Source organism: Vicugna pacos, chromosome 4 (genome assembly GCF_048564905.1).
Source record: "Vicugna pacos chromosome 4, VicPac4, whole genome shotgun sequence".
NCBI lineage: Eukaryota > Metazoa > Chordata > Mammalia > Artiodactyla > Camelidae > Vicugna > Vicugna pacos.
Window position 1 is genome coordinate 15,990,445 of NC_132990.1, and position 21,833 is coordinate 16,012,277.

A 21,833-nucleotide genomic window follows, 5' to 3' on the forward strand; every position below is an offset into this window, starting at 1 on the left:
GACAGTAGTGAAGTATAACATAGTAATTAAGATCAAGGACTCTGCCTGCCCCCCAAAAGAAGATCAAGGACTCTGGAGTGAGAATGCTGAGATTCAAACCTCTATTCTGCTACTTTTTATGTGTTTGGCCTTGAGCACGTCATTCTGTTTCTGGGCTTCTTTTACCCATCTGTAAAGTTGAAATATCTACTTCTTAGAATTAAGAGTTTAAAATTACAAAATATATGTAAATTATTTTATACAGAATAAATGCTTAGTAATGTTGGTTGTACCTGTGGTATTACAGAAGAATCTTTAACAGTGCTTCCTCCCATTTCTCAGAAGTTAAAGTAACACTTTGGTGTGTGTACTGGACTTTGGTATACCTTATCTAAGCTACTATCATCTCTCACCTAGACTAGTGAAATAACAGCCTCCAGTTGGTCTCTCAGTGGTCCATACTGCAGCCAGCAATCTTTTTTACAGTCTAACTCTGTTTATGCCCCTCTTTTGATTAAACCCTTTCACAGCTTCCCACTGACCATTTTCTCTTGTAAATCACATTCCTCTCTGCCTTATTCCTATTGAACTGGCCTGCATCAGTGTCTTTAGCATGGTATGCTGTTTTCTACCTCAGGAGTTCGGTACATGGTGTTCTCTTTTGGAATATGAATATTTGCACCTTTTGATTTGTTATTTAGACCACAAGTTATTGTTTAGGTTTTTTTTCCTCCTTTTTCTTATTTAATTTTGCAATATAGTATTTGTTAAATGAACTTGGTGGAATTTTCTTGGACACTCATATGTGCCCCTTGCTAGATCCTCTACTCTGTCATAAGCCTCAATGCATCCTATACTTTTCCTTCAGAGAACTTTTCAGTGTACTTAATTGTTTGGATGATATTCAGTTTGCAATCTTCTTACCATAACTAGACTAACGACCAGGAGTGCAGGCAGTGTCTTTGACCAGGTCAATAAATATGTTATGCTTTGTAAGCAATTAGAATTAATTTTGTATACTTTCTCATTTATCTACCTTCCCCTTTATATTTCTAATATACTCAGAAGATTAAAATGTTTTACTCATTTTTTTACAAAATACCTTAATTTTACATCAGAACAAAAATGTTGTATAAATTAAGATTTGAAATGAAAGTAAGACATAAATTAGATTTAGATTATGGTTTGAAGTAGGTTTGCTCACTTCGTATTGCTGAATTTTCATCTTGTGGCAGTTTTTGTTGATCAGATATTGAGGGTCAGTAACTACCTCAGGGACTTAAGAAGTAAATACATATAATATAATAGATCAGGACTTTCAGGAACTTACAGCTTGGTTGGGGGTAACTTATAAAAAAGATGTAGGAAATGACAGTGCTTGTTACATCATTTGGAATGAGACAAGAGAGATCATTATGCCTACAAAGAAGGGAATGGAAAGTTTCACAATTGTTTTGTATTCTTTGATCTTTTCAAAACTTTTAATTTAGATTGAATCTAAAAATATGAAAGATATAGAAAATATGAAATGGAAAGGCTTTGTTTTATACTTATGCTCCCATTCCAAAAGCTAAAATTTATTATATCAACCAATATAAACAATATAAACAATCTTACAGATTTATTTTCCTTTCCTTTTTTTCTGAAGTTGCTTGTAATTTTATTGCATGCACTGAATAGTTACATATCTCAAGAATTTTGAAAACAAGAGTCAGTTAGAGAAGTCTCAGTTTTGACAACTCCGTATGATTTTCATCTTCTGTTCTGTAAATAGGGAGCAGCGCCTACCAATCTGCTGCATCTAGGACAGTGAATATTTATTTTCCTAAAAAAGAGGCTGTCACTTTTGACCAAGCAAACCCTACGCAAATATTAGGTAAGTGTATTGTAATCAGATAGTTTCCTCACATACCTACAGACTCTTTAAAATGCTCTCAAGGCTATTTCTCCCCTAAGCATGTGCTGGGAACTGGGTGATTGCAAAGTAGAGACTTGTATTTTGCTATCACAGACTGGAGTCAACTAAAAATACACAATCTGATAATGGACCTAATACTTTATAACAAACCTTATACAAATATAAGGTAAAGGCTTTATGATGACTTTAATGAGGAGAAAACTATTGGAGAAATATATAAATCCAGTCCTCCAAGTTCTTACTGTTTTCAGGGGGAAAAATAATGAAAACAACTGAGTAAAGCATTTAAAAAAATAAAGATCTTATCTATAGAAGTGAAACTGCTCAGTTGGTTTTGATTCCTTTTTCTGTTAAATTTTTTTTCTCAAAACAAAGTGACTAGGTATTTTTGTCAAAACAAAATGACTAGGTATTTTTGTTTGTTTTTTGTTTGTTTGTTTTTGACTAAGAGTATTACTAGCTCTGCCCCAAGATTCTGGTGCGAGTTAATTAAGATAAGATAACATACATACCTGAATATGAGGCAGGGGTGGTGGTGTTTTTTGTATGGGGGCAGGGGGATTGGTCATTATCCTTCATACTATCTTAATAAAAATTCCTCATAGGTGTTTGCTTAATTGCTTTATTTTGAACAGTAAAGAAATGTATGCACTTTAAGACAACCTGACATTTTTAAACTCTTGTACAGATATAAAAGGACTCTCACTTTTTGCATTCTTTAAATAAACTTTGTTTTAATAATTGTTAGTGTTAAGCAATTGTTAGTGCCAAAGAATAGTGAAATAGGTCTCAGTTTCCAGTTATGACTGATAAAAATTTGTACACTTGTTGGACAGTTTATCTTAAACCTTTTGTGGTGGGAATTTGGGCTTTTTTATTCCTTTAGATAAAGATTTTTGAGGAAATAGTGTTAGATGACTCACAGTAGCATTAATGTTGACAAGGATGCTGATAGTGAAGATGCTTGTGAAGAGTTTGAAAGAAATTGTTTCATAAAATGTGAATATGGTGGAAAGGCAGTGTTTCCATTAATTATGTTTTAAAAATAATGTGATGTCAAATGTGCAGATGAACTCAATAAATTAAATATTATAAATACACATTTAACTTTTTGACTATTTTTTACTGGCAGTTGTAGAAGTTGACATAAGTTGGCTAAAAGTTACAAATTTTCTCACTGAGAAAGTAGGGGATTGACTTGTACTTGGGTATATATGATATACAATACTGCTTTGAAAACCATTCAAAATGATAACAAATATGATATACTCAAAACTTATTCAAAGCAGAAAGCTTTAGAAGATCTTAGAAGATAATAGGTAAAATAAAAATCATCACAATAACCTTTTTTTTCTATATTGTGCTCAGCTTAAAAATACTCACAGGCCTATTCTTATTTTATGGTCTTCGATAATTGCTGTAAAGTCTTACCTCCCTGTGGTGTGTAGTAGCGTACTCTTATTGAAAGTATTGGCATTGATGTGTTGTATCTGGCTAACTACAGTCAGAGAATATTGAAGGTTTGGATTTGGGTTGTAGGTAAACTGAAGGAACTTAATGGAACTGCCTCTGAAGAGAAGAAGTTAACTGAGGATGACTTGGTACTTCTTGAAAAGATACTATCTCTAATATGTAATAATTCTTCAGAAAAACCCACAGCCCAGCAACTTCAGATTTTGTGGAAAGCTGTTAACTGGCCTGAAGGTACAGAAACATTCTTTAAAATGTAACTAGAAAACAGAAAGTATATCTTTTTATTTCTATCCATACTACTGGTGTTTCTAGATTAAATAAAAGTTAACATGGGTAGTTGAAATTGGCATCGTGAAAAACTTCACGAAAGGATCCATTGTAGCACTGTAATTCATAGTCTTGCTTTGGTTACACACCTTATGAGAATCTGAAGGTAATGTAATGATCCCCATACATGGACCATTCTGTATGCTGTTTCAGAGCATTTCTGGATCCCCTGCAAGCTATCCAAGAAACTCTTTGTGACCTGTTAACCATAGGCTACAAACATTTGCTATAAGTATTTTTTCTTTGATCTAGTTAATTTACTTAATTCTTCTTTATTCCAAAAGTGGCCTCTTCCCTATTATTTTTTCACATAATTGATTTATTGGAATTAAACATTTTTCCTACAAAATGTCCCATATTTTGGATTTGGCTGATCTCATACCGTGTTCTTGTATCTCTGTTTTTCCTGCTAGACATAATTAAAATCTGGTTCAATAGTTTTTTTTCAGGTGAATATCCTTTATAAATGATGCTACATACTACCTTTATATCACAGAGCCTATAATTTCTGCTGTCTTCACTTTTATTGATGCTAAGATTGTTTAGTGCATTTATTCAGATGGTGTCTACCCAACTCCTTAAATATAAAGCTCTCCACCAACCCATGTAAGCATCTTATTAGCATTTGTCAACTGAAATTCTTCTGTAAAGAACTTTCCCTCTTTGGTCTTGTTTTAGGATTTTTTAAAAGCAAGGTTCCAATCCTATTCTTTCCATAAGGATTTATTGAATACTCACTGTATATCAAGCTATTTCAATAACCCAGGAGAGAGACTGTATTTTTAAAGTATCTATCTATCTGTCTATCTATCTATCTGTCTTGTAGTAATAAATCCAATCTCTATAAAGAGAAAAAATCAGTTAACAGATGTTTCAGAAATAGACGCATTTTGTAAAGCAGACATATGATTTTTAACATTTTAAATTTTTTAACATTAATGAATTATTCTTTTTAATAGATATTGTCTTTCCTGCACTTGACATTCTTCGGTTGTCAATTAAACATCCCAGTGTGAATGAGAACTTCTGCAATGAGAAAGAAGGGACTCAGTTCAGCAGCCATCTTATCAGTCTTCTGAACCCTAAAGGAAAGCCAGCAAACCAGCTGCTTGCTCTCAGGACTTTTTGCAATTGTTTTGCTGGCCAGGCAGGACAAAAGCTCATGCTGTCCCAGAGGGAATCACTCATGTCCTATGCAATAGAACTGAAATCAGGGAGCAATAAGAACATTCACATTGCTCTGGCTACACTGACCCTGAACTATTCTGTTTGTTTTCATAAAGACCACAACATTGAAGGGAAAGCTCAATGTTTGTCAGTAATTAGCACAGTCTTGGAAGTTGTACAAGACCTAGAAGCCACTTTTAGACTTCTTGTGGCTCTTGGGACACTTATCAGTGATGATTCAAATGCTGTACAATTAGCCAAGTCTTTAGGTGTTGATTCTCAAATAAAAAAGTATGCCTCGGTATCAGAACCAGCTAAAGTAAGTGAGTGCTGTAGACTTATCCTAAATTTGCTATAACAGTGAGATAGGGGACTGAGATTTTAAATTGATAGTGGGTTTTTTTTTCCTCACATTTTACATGACTGATAACAGATGATAAAAACGAATGCTGTGGATTAAGTAAAATTTCAGAACTTGTGAAGTGGGGAAGAAGGGGAAACAAAGGAGAAATAAAATTTTTGCACTGATGAAGTGTGAGATTTTTCCTGTGTAACGGTAGGTTTTTACGAGTTTAAGAGTTTAGCATTAATAATGAGCTATGATCAGCAACAACAAAACCACCACAGTGGTGTAATTACCTTGGCCACCTGGGAGAAGATAAGGGCTTTTATTTATATAATCTTTTTTTTTTTTACTACGTATATACCTCAAACTGTTAATTGTTGATGATTGTCTTTTATTTAGTTTCTGCTCTACTCATTTTCATTGTTGGATTCTGTCGACAGCACTGATTCATTTTAAGGTCTTGTTTTAGGACAACTACTTTAGAATGTTTTAAATTAAGTTTGTTATAAATTATTCCATATATTGAAAAGATATAAAATAATGTCTTCACTTAAGTCCTTTGTAAATAGAAAGTTTGATGGCTCATTTTTAGATGAAGTAATAAAAACAAATTACTGAGCTGTATTAGATTATGTATCAGTTCAGACAGATGAAGCCTCGAATTGACTACAGGCTTGTGATCTAGTTTCTTTTGCTCTTCACTATTTGAGTAACTCATTGTTCATTCTAGTTTCATATTTGATTGTTTATTTTTGATCATTTCCATTATATCAGAGAGAACTTGGAATGTGTTGAATATTATCCAACAATTGTTGGAGCAAGAATACATCAAACTGTCATTTGCAAGTCCAGAGACTGATACGGGAAATTAGTGTTTTTAAGCCCCTAACATGGTCCAGGTACTGTGCTAATTAACACTTTGATATTTACCTCCCAAATCCTCTTAAATGTAAGGCAAAGTTATCTCGTTGCAGAAGTAAAGATAGTGGGATGAATCATGATGGAAAAAAGGAAGAGTCTATACCTCCTGGGGGGCTGGGAGGAGGGAAGTCACAAATTTGTGTATGAACATCCTAGCAACTAACACAAAGATTGAACCATCCCATTAATTACATATTTTATTGTCTCTAAGAGAACTTCAATTACATAAGTGTAACTATTCTTATTCTGAAAAGTTGGTGAGATCTTTTCACAAGTACTTAGCCTAAATTAGTGAGCAGTGTACCCAACGTTTATGGTATATAGAACTATGAATTTCTTGGCTTACTGCCAAATTGCAGTCTAAGAAGAACAGTTTTTCCCCAATAAGGGAGGAAATGGTTTCAATTGTCTAGATTAATCCAAGGAATAACTTTTGGAACATCAAAAGAGAATGGCTAAAATATAAATCGACAGGATGTATATTTTGCTAAGTATTAAATTGCAATTTTCTAGCATGTACCCAGACTTTAAATATTCTGTTTGCTGGTTCCATTAGTTACCCATGCTTTACTTTTTGTTGAATTGGTATTTAGGGGGCTAAGTCAAAGTTAAATGACAAAGTTATATAACCTGAGTGTATACTGAGTATAACCCAAGCCAGCCTAGTTCCATTACAAATACACTGCTTTCTTGTAAACCTGTCATGTTTAGGGTGCAAGTGTAAGTGCAATTTATCTGCAATATTTTGAAATACTAGTTACCTTTGAATAATGGTAGGATGTAGAGGCTTGGTTAACAATAAGAGTTTACTCTCCAAAATGTAAGGGGTGGCAAATGGTAAACACTTTGCTTCTTATTACTGTACAAGCCTTTTTATAACCACTTATACTGTTATCTCATGTTTACTGAAGAAAAATTAACAAAATATAGTTTAGCAAAAAAGGAACAAAATTCCCACTTGAAAGTGTTAGGTGGTGATTTAATTATTTTAAATATTTTTTCTTCTTTAGTTACTTTTTTCCATGATTCCCTCAATACCTTATTCTTAATATAAAAATACAAATTCATTGAATAAAACACATACGTTAACTAAAAATTGCCTGTAATTCCACTACCCAGAGACATCTTGTGCTGTATCAGTTGGTATGTAAACATGTTTAAAAAAAGATTGATACACATCATTCAGTAAACTGATTTTAAACTTGATATATAGTATACATACTTCCACCTTAATAAATATAATTTGCATTATTTGGATGCACCCATTTCCTATTATCTGACATTGTTTCCAATTTTCAGCTATCAAGCAGTGCTATAGTGTATCTCACAAGTGTCTTACTAGTTCTTAGGCTACATGTTATACTTGGAATTGGTGGGTCAAGTGAATGCTCATTTTTTAAACTTGATACATATTGCCAAATCACCTCCAGTGCTAAGTCTTAGAATTAATGTCCTTCATATTGCATTAGAAACAATTGCCAGCGAAAGAGCTAAGTTATCATTGTCTCTATTTCATAACTATTATATTCCCTCTGGCATTACATTTTTTTAAATGAGCATGTTATTGTGATTTTTTCCCCACAACTAGCTGAATTTATAACTAACTAGCAATGCAATAAAATTTTTAATCTACCTCAATCTTCTTAAATGATGGAAGCAGCATAACTAGAGACAAACTCTTTCACAAAGATATTTCTGGGGATAAGACTGGGTTATAGCTTACTTAGCAGTTATTACTGTGTATCTTATGGTTATTTTGTGAAGAAATAATCAAATGTATAGAGGATCATTTGTGACATTATCATCCTTCCTAGAGGTCTTAAGATATACCTTACCCACCTGAGATTAGGAGATGTTATTAAATCCTTTTAGAAAATAATTTATAATTCTTCTAATTTCTAATGCACTTTCCTATAGAAAATTATACACTGTGTCTCAGTCTGGCTGCTACAACAGAAATACCATAGATTGGGTGGCTTAAACAACAAACATTTATTTCTCACAGTTCTAGAGGCTGGGAAGTACAAAATGAAGGTGCTGGCATATTTGGTGTTTTTTGAGCGCCCACTTCCTGGTCCTTAGATGCTGTCTTCTCCCTGTGTCCTTACATGAAGAAGGGAGCAGGGAGCTCACTAGGGACTCCTCATTCATGAGGGTTCCACTCTTGTGACCTCCACCTCCAAATACTATCACACAGGGGATTAGGTTTCAATATCTGAATTTTGAGGGGGCACATTCGGTCTTACAGCACACAGTGTGGTTGTGATTATAAATACAATTTTGAAGACTCTCCCATTTAATATCACTTTTTCATGTTTCTTTTCAATATTTTAATGAAAATGTTCATAGAGACAGAAAAATTGAAAGTACAGTGAACACTCATGGACTTGCCAACTGGGTTCTGCAGTTGTTAACATTTTGCCGTATTTGCTTTATCCCGATAGTTAATACTTTCTTTTGACATTATTTAAAAATAAGTTACAAATATCACTCTTATCAAGTAAATACTTCATTATGCATTTTCTAAGAATAAAAACATTTTTAAAAACCTCTTGTTCTAAAGGATCTAAATAATCAAAGTTCATGTATTGTATTTATTTATTTATTTACATGCCTCTTTGGTCTCTTAATCTAGAACAGTTCCTTCATCTCTTTTTTTAATATCATTGACTCTGAAGTGTGTTGGCCAGTCCAGAACTTGAAATACCCCCATTTTATATTTGTAGAACATATGCCTATAACCGTACTGTATTAGTTGTCTATTGTTGTTTAATAAATTACCCCAATACCTAGTGGCTTAAGATAACACATTGATTATCTCAAATTTTCTGTAAGTGAGTAATCTTGCCACAGCTTAGCTGGATCCTTTGCTTCTTTGTTTACTATGAGGCAGCAATCAAGGTGACTGCCAAGACCGGGGTCTGATTTGAAGGCTGGACTGGGAAAGGATGCATTTTCAAGCTCGCTTTCGTAATAGTCAGTTCTTTTTGATAGTTGGATTAAGGACCTCAGTTCCTAGCTGGCTGTTGGCCAGGGCTGCCATCATTTTTTTTTTCTTCCTTGTGGGGCTCCCTGACATAGAAAATTGCTTCAATCAAAGTTAGCAAGGGAGCAAGTTGGCTAGCAGCAGGACCAACGTAAGGATCTTTATAATTTACATCATGATACTCTATTGTTTGGAAGTTAAGTTACTCAAGGAGAGTGGATTACAGAAGGCTGTGAATACCAGGAAGAGGGATCTTTGGTGGCCCTCTTAGAATTTGACTGCCACATCTATTTCCTATGAACCAAATCCAAAAGCTTGGTTACGCTGAGATTAAACTATTGCAGCAAGAATAGGTGATGAGTACTAGTTTTTCGTTTGTTTTGGTTTGGTTGTTTTACTTGGTTGCATAATATCTGAGCTTTCTGAAAGATGTTCCCCTCTCTTAACTAAAGAAGATTAGGAGAGTAAAAACAGTGCAATTCTAGTTACCATCTCAAGAAAGATAAGGGAACATTTTTTAAATTTTCCTTTTCTTAACATTTTATTTTTCTACCTTTCTGTCTGCTTCCCAAAGTGGTTAACAGGTTTTATTTATTTAATATTTAAAATTAGGATGCTTGCTTTCCAGGGATACTGAAAAAGGCAGCATCTTTATTTTGAGGGCGACAAATGAGCCACTCTGGTGCCTGTCAAGAAGGAAAACAGCCTTCAGAATAAGGTGGGTAATGGCAGCTTTAGAGGAGAAAGCTAACCAACATCCTTCTGTAAAGAAGGTCGGTTGATACCGATCCTAGTCCTAAGATGAGGTGCAAGGACTTAAAACTTGACCTTGGAGTTCCTGGACACACTGTAATAAATCAGAAAAGTATAATATCCAAATGGCAATGATATTTTCATTAGATATGAGAGAGAGAACATCACTCTACATTTAAGGCATATAATCTAGCAATGTTTACACAATGGTTTGCAACTGGATTTAAAACCAACCAGTTGAGCAGCATTGCAAAGAACAGACAAAATTTAAGTAAATTAGACAGCATGCATTAAGCAATTACTTTATGCTAGTTCTGTTTAATCCTCATTATCCCTATGGGGCAAGTATTGCTCATAACCTTACTTTTACAGGTGAAGAAACTGAAAGAGGCCAATAAATCTTTATTTGATAAGTCAGTAGCAACAAAACAAATGGAATTATATTTAATAAATTATGTTGGGAAACCTGGACATCAATTTAGAGAAAAATCTCAATTTGTAGTAGCCACTTTGTCATAATACCAACTATGGTGGCTGCTAGTGGCATGTAAGTTTGATACGTAGAAGGTGGCCTGAAACAAGCCCTCAAGCCACATTTCTTTCATTCTCATGTCCTCAAAGGAACCAATACTTTCAAGAAATGTTTGCTTATTTCTACATCACTTAAAATTTCAATATTAAAAGCAACCAGAAATGCAATGTAATATACTAAAAGAGTATTGGATTTGGAGTTAAAAAATCATATATTTCAATGACATTTCCACCACTTATTAATGAATTAAGACAAGTTGCTTAACCACAGTCCCAGTTCAATCATCTGTACATTGGTATTTCATAAAATCATAAAACAGAATAATAAGATATTTGTGTAAAAGCCCAGCAAAGTATGTGCCACATAATAAGTACTTACCAAACATTCCTTTCAAAGGAAAGCAAGGTTTGCATTTTCTTTACAATAAAAGTGACTGCTAAAAAAAAAAAAAAAAAAAAAAAGTGACTGCTGCAGACAAAGAACATTCAAAGGGAAAAGTATTAGATTTTATTGCTACAGGGGGAAAAAAATGCCCATTTGGGGGTGGGAGGTTGTCCTGATGATTTTTTTTTAATAGAATTGGTTGGTTGGAATTCTAAACACAAATATCTTTACATTTCTTTATAATGCCACAGAATCTTACCATGAAATATAAAGGCATTACCATTGGAACATAAGAATCAGATCTACCAATTCCAAGTTATGGCACTGAATAGTGACTCATTTGATATCAAACCAGCTTTGAAGACCCTTCTCATAACCAGCATAGAAATACAAGGAAAGGGAGTTTAGAAAGCGTGCAAATTAGTTAACCATAACTACAACAGTACAGCACAAAAAAAAACAGTAACAAAAATAGCATTTATTTAGCTCAGCAATTACAAGCTAGAGGCTTGGCTGATCCTGGCTAGGTTCATTTATGACTCTGCTGTAGCCTGGGCTTGACTAGATAGCTTAGCTGGGGCAGCTCAGCCCTATTTGTCTCATCTTTCTCTGGGGACCAATGGGCTAGTCTGAGTATATAATTTTCATGGTGATAGTCGAAGCACAAGAGTGAACTATCCTACCAGCCCAAGCTTTTTTTGAGACTCTGCTTGCTGCACATCTGCTTACATCCCCTTGGCTTAAGTAAGCCATATGGCTGACTCAACTGGCATGGAACTATGTCTCTACTCTGTGCCAGAAGGACACTACCAAATTACACAGCAAAGGGTGTGAATACAAGGAGAGGTAAAGACCTGGAGCCATTAATGCAATTTACCACAATGGTGACACAGAAAGAAGCTCTGTGTGGATCCCCAGCTTCCCAGTTCAGAGTTTAACAAGCACTGAGTCTCTAGCATGTTTCAGATAATGTATTATTTGTTGAGACTACAAAGATATGTAATACATGACCTCTGTTTATGAGAACTAACAGTATTTTGAAGAAGATACTGAGCAAGGGCCTGTAGTAAAGAATTTTGGTTGCTCTATAGTGAGAACAGCAGGTATCAAAAAAGGTGGCTGATTTTAGCAGGGTTTAGAATGGAAGTGATTTGAAAGGTTTTAAGTAAGAAGTGATGCTTAAAATGAAAACTCAGATGTGGTTAAGATCAGTGGAGGTCGAGTTTTTTTAATAGGTTTGGAGGGTGCATTTCTAGAAAAGATATGGGGTAGCAGAATAAAGTACTGTTCAGGTCACAGAAGATCTGACATGTTGTATGTTGTATAAATTAGGACTATAGGTTGCAAATAATAGAAGGTAAAGATCAGCTTAATTAAAAAAATTATTGTCTCACTCATGAAAAATGACACCATCAGGATTTTCTGTGTCTTGTTTCAGAAAACATTTCTTATTGGTCTTTCTTAGCATCCTTCCTAGGACAGAGAACATGACAACTAGCAGCTATTAGGTAATTTACTTACAGCTCATCATTTAAGGCCAAAGAGCAAATTTCTCTCCTACTGTCTCTTTATAAAATTCCAGAGAAGTACTGATTGGCCCCAGCATTAATGCACTCTGTCTCTAGGCAATCATTGTGATTAACGCTCACTAGGCTGCTGAAGAGTAGGTATGAAAATGGTTTATAAATCCCAATCTCTGTCCACCCTCCCATATATTTGTTCTAGTGCAGAAAAGCAGTTTTGCATTTGTTTGCAGAGCTTTAAGTCCATAACAGTATTTAGTGTTGGGCTTCTTAGGCTCTACAATGTTTGGTTGATCCATATCAAACTGTCAACAGTTTTGACCTACAAAAAAGGCAATTTCACATGGTTCAACCTAAATAGACAATGGCATCTCACTGACTCTAAGCCAACCTTCTGATGTCTCTGATGTATTCACACTGAGTCAAAGCCCTTTCCTTGTCCTCACAACCTCATTTAACCTTAATTACCTCCTTAAACACCCTATCTCCAAATAGTTACATTGGATTAGTTAGGGTTTCTATATATAAAATATGGAGGGACATAATTAAGGTTATAGTAAGGTTATATGTTATTGCTTTATGTATTTATTATGTCTGTGAACATAATACTCCCTTTCCTTTCAGGCATAATACTTAATGAGGCCAATACGGAACTCCTGAGAGCACAGTGGGCCTGGCCCCAGCATTTACCTTAGAAAGGATGGGGAGTGGAGACAGCTGTTTTCCCAGGGCTCAGATTACCCCTGCAACCATATTTGTTTCAGGCCACTTTAATTAAACAGTTGTTGAGTGACAGGCAGGGAGGGAATGTGGTCAAAGGGAGGCTTCTTTTTCGAACTGCTTTATATCACCTCCATGAAAGTTACAAAATTACTATCACCCAGCTAGTGTTGCCCAGCCCTTCCCTTTTCTTTCTGTGGCTAAAGGTCCCAGCTGATGCCACCCTAGCCAAATAGTGACACAGTTTTTTATGTGTTCTTGATCCCTGACTTTAAAAACTGATCTGTATTTAGATCTAAAATCCTAGCAGAACAGCCCACAAAATCTAACATTTATAAACTAGGACCCACAATCTATTTTCAAAACTCATTCACTCTTTCCTTGTTCCTCATGCACTCTGTGCAGGAAATACATAATCCCCAGAAATACTCCCTAAATTCTCTTCTATTCTTTTCCATTGCTTCCCTCACACATTGCTCCTTTTCTTCTTCATTTCTTGCCTCAAATCCTTTCTAAAAATGGTCTGGGATCTCCGTAATACCTAAACTCTTTGTTTTCTTCTTCAAACTTCAAAACAAAGAACTAGCATGAAAAGGAAATTTTTGAGCAAAGAAAGAAGAGAGGAAAGTTAGGAACACTGATATGCCAATAATATTTTTTTCCTACTCCTTTCCCTAACATAAGTAATTTACATTTAGAAGGTTGCTGTATTTATTTCAGTAGATAAATGGCTAAACTTAATATCAGACCACTTGATGATGAAGAAATAAAGTGTTTCAATCAGCAGAAAAGTGTTCAAGACTGTAATTCAAGAATCGAAGTTAAAACTCTAGTATCACATAATTAGAACAATTTTTTAAAAAGATTTCAGTTTATGAGTGACATTTTAAGTTGTCTCAGCCTTTTTCAAAGGAATTCGATTAAACAGGAAAAGAAATAAGATGCTAATATCCTTTGTTCAATTTCTTTCTTTTGGGTCCAAAATAATGTAATTTTTTCCTTAAGTTATTTACAGCGGCATTATTCTGGGATGTGACAAACTGTCAACAACCTAAATGCCAGTATCTTAATATTAAAGAAAAAAACCATAATACTAGCGCCAAGTGCCTTTAGAAGTAAAAAGAAATGCCTAGGAACTAGTGTTAATAGGGAAAAACAAGAAGCACAAGACCCTATTCCTGCACAATTTCCTAAAGACACCAATAAAAAATATTCAGGTGATGATGATAATGAGATTTTCCCTAAATTTTCTTTACTGTTAGTGAAGGACAAATGAAATTGGAGAATAAAAAACTACATTTTTACCTTACTGCGTATTGTATATTGACAAAGATTGAAAAGGAATATCACTAAGGCAAAGGACATGTTGTAACGCTCCACTTTCCGCCCTTTGCAAACGTATGAAAACAAACGACAAAAACCAGCCAAGCTGCTCACCCTCCAGCACACTCAGGCAGACCTCCCCGGCTCGCAGGAGCAGAGTGATAGGCTGGCTCCGGCCCCGTCCCCAGAACCGCCTACTGGCGTCAACAACGCGGCCGGAAGTGACCTCAAAGCTGCGACGCCAGAGTCCGCTGCTGCAGCGGATTTTCGGTGGATATAGAGGCGGCGGGCTTTCCCCGAATGGTTGCAGCGGAGGGATCATGACGGGGAAGAAGTCTTCCCGGGAGAAGCGGCGCAAACGAAGCGGTCAGGAGGCGGCGGCGGCGCTCGCGGCGCCGGACGTGGTCCCTGCCGTCGGTAGCAGCGGCAGTGGAAGTACCAGCGGCTGCGGGAGCGCCAGCGGCTGCGGGAGCGTCACTTGCTGTGGGAACACCAGCTTCAGTGGAAGTGTCACGGGCGGTGGGAGCGGCGGCAGCTGCTGGGGTGGGAGCAGTGTGGAGCGCAGCGAGCGCCGGAAGCGGAGGAGCACTGACTCATCTTCCAGTGTCTCGGGCTCCTTGCTGCAGGTGCGTGCGCGCCGTTTTCGCCGCTTCTCAAAGCTGCTGTGTTTTCGAAGAAGGCGAGCTAGGAGCAGAATGTGGCCGCGAGATGCGTAGCCGGCTTCTAGCTGTCTGTTAGCGCTGCGATCCTACAGGATCTTTAGCGGCCCGTGCTTGAAATCCGTGTTCCTAAATCCGGGTGAACTCTGTACACCCGCGTTTTGAACTTGAAAGTGTCTGCATTTGCTGATCATCTAATTCATATTGCTTTTGTCCCCTTCCACTCCTTCCACTCAGTCTCCCTGAAAAGTCTGTGTCAGGAGCTAGCCTTCAGTTCCCTCGCAAACCACGCTTAATTTCTCTCTTCATCCACATTAGGAGATGAGAAAATTGAGGCTCAGAGGTTAAGGAGGTTCAGGAAGTTTAACCACAGTCACAGTTTGTTAATAACGCCTACATTTGAAACCAGTATCTCATTATAAAAGCCATGTTCTTTATGCTCCATCGACCTCCCAAGATATTGCCATTTTTTTTAAAAAAGTTTTTTTTTATGATGAATTATAAAACAAATGCATAAGTACATACTTGAAATATGTACAACCTAGAAATGAAGGGAAAAACGTGGAGTCTCTCTTTAAGCCTCCCGGTTAATAGTTTGGTATCCAGCCTTTTCACTAATTCTTGTCAGATATGTGCTGAAGTTCCTACACATAAGTTGTATTGTGATATTCCCCCTCGTTGAATTATATAATACCACTGCATTGTTCGGATGCGGGTCTTTCTGTATGCAGTACCTTATTTTTAAGTGACTGCAAGATATTCCATTTTAACTTTATTGATAAAGTTTTTTTTTCCGGTTTTCTTCCTATTACAGAAATAATCTGAAAATGGGCACCCTACATGTATCTTGTGCAAGAATTACATTAGGTTAGACTCTCAAGTGAAATTGCTAGGTCAAAGTATGCATTTTAAAAGATTTGGTGGGAACCACCAAACGCTTTCTCAAAGAGCCTTTACTGACTTCTAGTCTAAACAGTATATAAAAATACCCATTTCTGCAAATCTTCACTATACCTTAAAAAATTTGTTAGCTTAATGGGTGAAATTAATACTTTCATGTATCTTTTCCCAATTAATAGTGAAATTGAACATTTTAGTATTTTTATTTGACATTTGAGTCCTTATGTAAATTGAATATACATATGCTCTGCCTATTTTTCCTTTTGGTGGTTTTCAACTTTTTGCTTATAAGTTCTGAATCTCTCTTCATAGAGTCCTGCTTCTAATCTTCTGTGTAAGATATAGTGTAAATGTTGCCTATCTTTTGTCTATATGGTATATTGAAACTTTGGTTTCTTTGTGATCAAGTATTCTTTTCCTTTGCCTTCAGAATTTTGTGTTTCTTAGAAAAATCTTCCCTGTTCCAAGATTATAAAACTATTCTGTATTTTCTTCTAATATGTTTAAACATTGCAACTCTTAAGCTGGGAGTTATGGAATATAGAAGGCCATTTATTTTTATGTAATTTCTTATATCTAGCCATATTATTAATTATTAATTTAAAATTCACTCAGAAAAATTTGTGCTAAGAGTGAGTTTGGTCCCTTTTTCTGCCCTAATATTTCTTATTTTTTTGCTCTTTTGCGTTACCTAAGACTTTTAGTGTAGTGTTGAACACAGACATTGATGGTAGGCATTCTTCTATTGAGGGAAGATAGCTAGTTTTCCACCAATATGTATACTTGCCATAGATTCTGAAAGATACCTTTGATCAACTTAAGGAAATTTTCTTTAATTCCTAATTTGCTGAGGATTGTAGAGTTTTATCAGATGCTTTTATGGCATTCTGTTGAGATGATCGTGCAGTTTTCCTGCTTTCATCTGATAATGTAATGTTATTGATAAATTAACTTGTATTTAACTGTCCTAGCAGTCTTGGGATCAGTCCTATTTGACTTGTTGATTTGGTTGTTGCACTCGGCTGAAATTCAGTATTTTTATTTTTGTGTCTGTGTTCTTAAGTTAAATCAGCTTTTAGTTTTTATTTTTATAGTTATCCTGTCTGATTTTGGTATCAAGATTACGCTAGCCTCATGGATTGAGTTGGAAAGCTTTGCATTGTTTTGGTGTTTCCAGAGTAGTTTATATCTTTTTCTCAAAGGTTTGTCAGAACCTGACCATTGGTCCATACAGCTGTCTGGGGTTGGTGGGTTTTATTAGAGGTAGTTTTTTTTTCCCTTCTTAACTCAACACCCCCTTTTTTTTCTTTTTCAAATTCTTTGCTATTTATAGATCTATTCAGTTTTTCCACCTCTTCTAGATTCATTTTGGATATCACCATTCCTATCTTAAATTGTTTCAATATCTTCAGTACTCTTCATTATGATGGGATACCAGCAATGCTAAGTATTTTGTAGACATTTGCATACAGAACTAAACCCTACTTCTAATGAGAAGTAAGTATAATTATGAAGGAAAAAAAGAAATTATTACATATTAGGCATGTAGATAACACCTAGAATTCCAACAATGACATTTTGTCTGTTTTGTATCGCATTCCCTATTGTTGTTAACAGTTTTATAGAGATACAGTTCACATACTGTGCAGTTCAGCCATTTAAAGTACACAGTTCACAGATTTGAGTATATTCACAGAGTGGTGCAACTATTGCTTAGTCAATTTTAAAACATTTTCATCGTCCTCTAAGGAAACCCTCTGTGTAACTTTGAGTTGTCATTCCTAATACCCCCCACCCCATTCCATCCCTAGGCAATCACTAATTCAGTTTGTATTTCTATAGACTTAAAGATTTCTGTGTTATGGGCATTTTATATGAATGGAATCATATCATACATGATCTTTTATGACTGGCTTCTTTCACTTAGCATAATTTTTTTTCAGAGTCTTTCCATGTTGTTAAACCTATCAGTACTTCATTCCTTTTTATAGCTGAATAATATTCATTGTATGGCTAACATCACATTTGACTTTTTCATTTATCACTTGATAGACATTTATTATGAATAATGCTGCTGTGAACATTTGTGTACAAGTTTTTGTGCAGACAGTATGGTTACATTTCTTTTGGATATACATCTAGGAATGGAATTACTAGAGCATATGGTAACTTTATAAGGAAATACCAAACTTTTCCAAAACAAAACAGCTGCACCATTTTATATCCTACTAGCAGTGTATGGGATTTCCAGTTTCTCCACATGCTTGCTAACACTTAAGTTACTTTGTGAACCATTAAAACAAGATCTAATCTTCTTTATTTTTTCAGTCTAATTATCATAGTAGTCTTTAAAACTGGCCTGTTTTAAAACTACTTTTTAAACAATTGCATTAGAAAATGTAAAAAGGAAACTTACCTAACCTGTATAGTTAGGGAAGATGTTCTTGAGGAAATGACCTTTAAATTGACTTCTGAGTTTGTTCATCTTGGGAATATAGTGTGGTAAGGGACGTGGGGAGGAAAGGCTCTCCTAGACAGAACAATGTGTACAGAAGCCCTGCCTGTATGAGATGAAGGGAAAACACGTTATGTTTGAGTAATTCAAAAAAAGTCCTTGTGTCTGGAACAGAATGAGCCTGAAAGGCCAGATAGGTTGTATCATTCTAAGAACAGAGTGAAGTCATGAAGACTATAAATGGGGAGGATGTGTATGTACATTTTATAAAATCCATTCTGGTAACAGTGTACAAACCAGGTTGTATTTTGATACAGTCAGATATTGGGTATAGTTTCATTTGTGTGTCCTAAGGTATTATCTCTTCCTTTTAGATCAACTTACTGAGTTACAGTGTGGAGACTGAGATCAAAGAATATTAAGCAATTAAATATTTTTTCCTATGGTTTTAAGTAAATAATCTGTGCAAACAAGGTATTTGGAAATGTTTAGTGCAGAAGAATTTATTAAATGAAAATGTATGACATTATACATGTATTTCTATTATTTTATGGTTCTTTATCTCTTTTAGGAAACCAAGTATCTTTTGCCAACTCTGGAAAAAGAATTATTCTTGGCGGAGCACAGTGACCTTGAAGAAGGTGGATTGGACCTGACCGTGGCATTAAAACCAGTCAGTTTCTATATATCAGACAAAAAAGAAATGCTTCAGCAGTGTTTCTGTATCATAGGAGAGAAGAAGTTACAGAAGATGCTTCCTGATGTGTTAAAGGTATTTCATGCATTATCAGACTATACATATATACAGAAATATACAAAAACCTTTTTTGTAACAGTTGTTTTACTTAATGGAAATTATAATTAGGTGTTTTCAACTAAAACAAGCTACTCCAAAAAGATATAAAAAAGGCATTTTGGAGAACTATAAAAGGCCTTGTATATTTCAAAATTTGCCACGAAGAAATGGGGCAATTTATTGTATTTAGATAAGGAGTTTTTTGACCTGCTGGAAATAATTCTATTAAGGACAGGCAATTTAAGTAACTAAATTAGAAGTATAATGATTCTTTCTTATGCTTTTAAGAAATAGCATACTGCTGTGTAACAGTAACAATGATAGTTGGTAACAGCTTGTATTTCATTAAATTCATAAATGTTTTCATATATTTATTTCTGAAAATTATCGAGAGAAATATGTGGTATTCTCCTTTTACAGGAAATAAGGCTTGGACAAGTTAAACCCAACATTATATGTATCTAAGCTATATGGAACCAAGTCTTGAACTTTTAAGCCTTTAGAGGAATTACGTAATATAAATAGATTGCTTTGAGACTATCTGGGCACCTACTTACTCTTTAGTTCTTTCTTCCATAATAAACATGATTTTATATGTTTCCATCAACTCTCTATAAATTATAAGGCTTGCATGGTGACTGGCAGTTATTCAGAGTTCATCCCTCATGGGATGAAAGATTTATATGGCTTTTAATTTGTTTTACTGTAAGATTTTGCTGAGCAGACTTTTTTTCTTAATGATTGCTGTTTTCTAGTTTATGTTGGTGCAGTACTACACAAATGCATTTTTTAAAATGTCATTTTCTTTAGAACTGTTCAATAGAAGAAATTAAAAAACTGTGCCAGGAACAGTTAGAGCTCCTGTCTGAAAAAAAAATCTTGAAGATTCTTGAGGGTAAGAATGCACATTTCTACCTTCTGTTAACTTATTACTTTAATACTATATTTAGCATAAATCCTGAGGTATTCTTTTTCTTACCTGACTGTTTAACTTCATTATTGGGTAATCACTGAGTATTTTTACTTCTGTTTCTACAGAAATATAGTTTACATATCAGAATAGCATCTCAAGGATAGACTTTTTGGTGTGTGTATGGTATTTCCAAATCAACTGTATAGGTAAGAACATAAGTTTGTGCACAGTAAGCAAATGAAGTAAGAAATGTTTTCCCAAAATTCTGTAAACAGCTAATTATTGAGAAGGCAAAGACATCTCTTAAAATAATTTTTTATTTTCTGCTTTAGATTCTTACTGCTTTTAATTACCTGTTGCGTACTGTTTTTCCTGTAATAGATGCACCCAGATGCACAGTTAGAAAAATTTCTTGCAGATTGCCAACTTTATCTGTCTGCCTGAAATATGACTCTTCTTTGTGATACATTCCCTATAAATTTTGGCTTTTTTAAGCATTTTTTTTTTAACTTTACAAAGATTTTAGCATTAACATCACAAGAGAAGGAACAAAAAAAATGGAGACTTAGTTTCCAGAGATAATGCCTTTTTTATATGTAAAATGGCTTGATGGAATCTGTAATTGTTGATAATAGAAGTATACATGTGTAAATCATTTTAAATATAAGCAATTAAAAATGTCATCTTTCAACAACTGTCAAGTTCTTTAATTTGCATCACTTTTATAGATGACATATTTTGGATAATGATGAAATCATTCTGACATTTTATAAACATGCTTTTAATTATTTAATGTCATTTATGTCATTCATAAGGTGACAATGGTATGGACTCTGATATGGAAGAAGAGGCTGATGATGGCACTAAGATGGGGTCTGACCTAGTTAGTCAGTAAGTTAAAAACTTCCATTTTCATTTCAAAGTTTTTTTTGTTATTCCTTTGGTGATTTCTTATCTCAAGAATGTGATTGTTTTTCTGTGTTCTATGCATATAAAATTATTCAATATTGGATTGATTTGTTCATTTGTAATGATTGGTCCTCTTGGCATATGTGAGGATAGAATTAATTGCTTTCAAGATTAAGATGATTTTCTTAAACCTCCTGAACAGCAGGGATGCCGACCTGAGGCAGGATCACATCTCTCTTTTGGAATTTAAATATATGTACTACTGGTGATGTCAACTATTTATTAAGTACTTACTCTACCAAACGTTATATTATTAGCTTTGAATACTTATCTCACTGAATTCTTCTGCATATCTGTTAATCTTTGGGGCTAACAGCCTCATTTCACAGATGAGATAGTAAGGTGATTCCTTTTTTATAGGTACATTTAATTTGATTATTGTGGTGATAAAAATGTATGTAATGTTCTGGAATGCTGACTGATCAAAAGCAACATGTTAATTTTTTTTTTGTAGGTTATTCTGCTCTGCTGCAGCTTATCAAACTTTTACCCACTGATTTTAATAAATTATTGATGATTTTTTGACAAAACAACTATTTTGGGGTAGTTGCCAAAGACTGACTTGTATATCTCTTTGCAAAGTTTGGCTATATGCAATAGCACAAATAAAAACAGATAACCAGCAGCAGTAGCATAAATGGGTAGCACATATTTAACCTGAAATCTTGAGTATTTTTTCCTTTCTAATAGAATGCTATTGGGTAAGAATTGCTGAAAAAGAACAATCTCATTTCATAAGTTGTGGAGAGCATCAAATAATCGACCTGAAAAACTCACATTGCTTGCCTG

At 34.8% G+C, this 21,833-nt stretch overlaps 3 protein-coding genes across 3 annotated transcripts in view; 2 read left to right on the plus strand and 1 right to left on the minus strand.

Annotated features, from left to right (window-relative positions):
* PLAA (phospholipase A2 activating protein) overlaps positions 1-5,392 on the plus strand; it is a 33,450-nt gene extending 28,058 nt beyond the window's left edge. The window contains exons 12-14 of the mRNA XM_006214476.4: positions 1,754-1,855; positions 3,437-3,601; positions 4,657-5,392. Of these exons, the coding sequence (XP_006214538.1) occupies positions 1,754-1,855; positions 3,437-3,601; positions 4,657-5,222 (833 nt within the window). The 3' untranslated portion in view covers positions 5,223-5,392. The remainder of the gene's footprint in view (positions 1-1,753; positions 1,856-3,436; positions 3,602-4,656) is intronic.
* Positions 1-14,481, minus strand: part of IFT74 (intraflagellar transport 74) — a 110,792-nt gene extending 96,311 nt beyond the window's left edge. The window contains exons 1-2 of the mRNA XM_072959288.1: positions 14,467-14,481; positions 10,781-10,838 (exon numbers count right to left, since the gene is read on the minus strand). The gene's annotated coding sequence lies outside the window, so the exon portion shown is untranslated. The remainder of the gene's footprint in view (positions 1-10,780; positions 10,839-14,466) is intronic.
* Positions 14,482-14,576: 95 nt separating this feature from the next.
* The window catches only part of CAAP1 (caspase activity and apoptosis inhibitor 1), a 45,660-nt gene continuing 38,403 nt past the window's right edge, over positions 14,577-21,833 (plus strand). The window contains exons 1-4 of the mRNA XM_006214475.4: positions 14,577-14,978; positions 18,938-19,138; positions 19,973-20,057; positions 20,891-20,966. Coding sequence (XP_006214537.1) covers positions 14,673-14,978; positions 18,938-19,138; positions 19,973-20,057; positions 20,891-20,966 — 668 coding nt within the window. The 5' untranslated portion in view covers positions 14,577-14,672. The remainder of the gene's footprint in view (positions 14,979-18,937; positions 19,139-19,972; positions 20,058-20,890; positions 20,967-21,833) is intronic.